The 2287-nt window shown below is 33.1% G+C and overlaps 1 protein-coding gene across 1 annotated transcript; it reads right to left on the bottom strand.

Moving 5' to 3' along the window:
• Positions 794 to 1186, bottom strand: LOC109230233 (copper transporter 1-like). The gene has a single exon (XM_019395755.1). It carries the CDS (start codon positions 1184 to 1186, stop codon positions 794 to 796), a length of 393 nt encoding a protein of 130 aa, XP_019251300.1.

Below are 2287 nucleotides of genomic sequence, written 5' to 3'. Positions count from 1 at the left end.
AGCTAGCTACTTTTTAGCCTTGTAATTGAAATATAGTCACTATTATGACCTTCAAATTTGATAGGTAAAATTTCAGGATATTGTCACGGAGTTCACCTATAGAATTTGAATCTTCATGACATTGACTATTTCTCAATATCCAACATAACTCTAGGCCTGAAAGAACGAGCTTTTGTTAAACGGACTGGAGTTTCAATTGGGCTTAGAACTTTATCAATAGGCCCAAGCAGCAGGTGTCGATTTTCTCTTTTTGTGTTTCTTTGGTCCTTTATTACACTCATTAGATGTGAATTTGAACTGGAATCTGGTGTCACCTATGTATCACATGATTGATCTTTTTTTCTTCCTTTCTGAATTGTTCAAACTTGTAAAAGTTAATTGGTGGAGCAGTAAACATTTATGGACATTCCAAAATAAAAGAATCTAAAAGAAATGAAATGGAAAGAGTAGTGCGTACGGAAAGTTCAGTATAAAAGTAATTGCTGATTATTTACGATAGTTCGCTTTACATATATAATTGATTGTGTTATAAAACTTCATTAGAATGTTATTGTACAGAGACAGTAATCTTTACTGCAGGAAAAAGGAAATATTGCAGGACCAACAAATGAAGATCATCACCAAAAAAGCAAAATAAACGAAGTTTTTTTTATTTTTATATATGAGTCAACCAAATTATCCAACAATAACAACTACTATGTCTCGTGATAAATCCTTACTGATAATTATCCTTGTGAAAAAAACAAACAGAAGCCAATATCAGGCAAAGATTAAAATTGCCACCATACAATTACTAAGGATCAGTAGCATTTGAGCCCGTGGTCTGTGCTGGAGAATCAGCTGCCGCAAGTTCACGAAATTTAACGAAGAAATACCCCAAACCATGGCCTAAGATTGCAACAACGAAAATTCCAACGTTGAAGGACATAACAGCAAGCATAACAAAATAAACAAGAACCATTCGAACAGTATAATAAATCGAAGACTTAATCAGTCCACCAACTATAGGATTCATACTCTTCTTGATTTTCAGGCCCATCGACAAAATCTCGACAGCAAAGGCCATAAAGAAAACAAAGAACAAAGACAATATGTACATGCCTAGGTTATTATCTGGCCAACCTTTGAATAAAATCGTCGCGTTTTTCCCCCAGTAGAAATTCATCTGCATGACCATATTGCCCATGTTCATCATCATCATAGTATCATTGGACATAGTCATATTGTGCATGACCATGTTTTCTTGGTCGTGTGTGTGAGACATTTTAGGAAATTAGAATGAAAGAAAAATTACTTTGTTAGAAAGAACACACAAAGATGAATTCTTTGATTTTAGGAGTTGTGAGTGTTTAAATTTATTTGTGAGAATCATTTTTAGAGTGGGGGGAAAAACAAAGATGAAAATGACTATATTGCTAGTTTGTTTTATGTTAATTTGGAATGGGCAAGGGAGAATATATTATTTGCTGGAGCCAGCCTAAATGGCAGAGAAAGACAACAGCGTACGTTATCTTTCGTTGTTGAAATGTTAATTTTGGATAACAATCTGCATCGTTTGAATAAGTTACAGATAGACAACAGTGTCCAATTGAAGTAAATACTCTGTCCGGTCTACTTTAATTGATTTTTTTGACTGTTTTCACACATATTAAGTAATTCATCTTTTAATATTAATTAACAATTAAATTGACCATATTAGCCTTAATTTTGTTCATTAGAAATATAACAAATACTTTTAGGCTCTTTACTCCAATGGCATCTTTAAAAAAAGAGTTAATTTTCTTCTTGATATGTAAAAAAATTTAAATATTGTGAACAACAAAAAAGGCAAAAAAATCTATTAAAGTGCATCGAAGGGAGTAACTTTTCTCACAAAATCAAATAGTCGTGCTATTATAAAGTACCAAAGGTGCGCCAGTAGGAATGGCAAGGGGCGGGGCGGGGCGGGGCGGGTTAAAACAGTTTTTAAAATTTTTAAAGCGGGGCAGGGCGGGACGGGTTGCGGATTCAATGCGAGGCAACTTTGAATTTTATTTTTTCTGAAACAAAGCAATCATTTCAACTACAATTTCACATTCTTTTTTTCTAGCAAAACTGCTTTTTTGATTTATAATGAACCAATTTGCATAAGTCTTAACAAAATGGTATTACTTAGATCAAGATAGCGTATTAGAAATAGGAATTATAGTAACCCATTTATTTTGGAAGATCGGCGTAATACTTTTTTAGTTTTATGTTTATGTGATTCTATTAAACTGTTGCGTATTTTAACAATGGAGGTTGAAAT

The sequence above is a fragment of the Nicotiana attenuata genome, chromosome 7, assembly GCF_001879085.1.
Source record: "Nicotiana attenuata strain UT chromosome 7, NIATTr2, whole genome shotgun sequence".
Lineage (NCBI taxonomy): Eukaryota > Viridiplantae > Streptophyta > Magnoliopsida > Solanales > Solanaceae > Nicotiana > Nicotiana attenuata.
This window is presented reverse-complemented; position numbering and strand designations above follow the sequence as displayed.

Coding starts and splice junctions, on each gene's coding strand:
- LOC109230233 (XM_019395755.1), bottom strand. CDS start 1,186: ATGGGCAATATGGTCATGCAGATGAATTTCTACTGGGGGAAAAACGCG.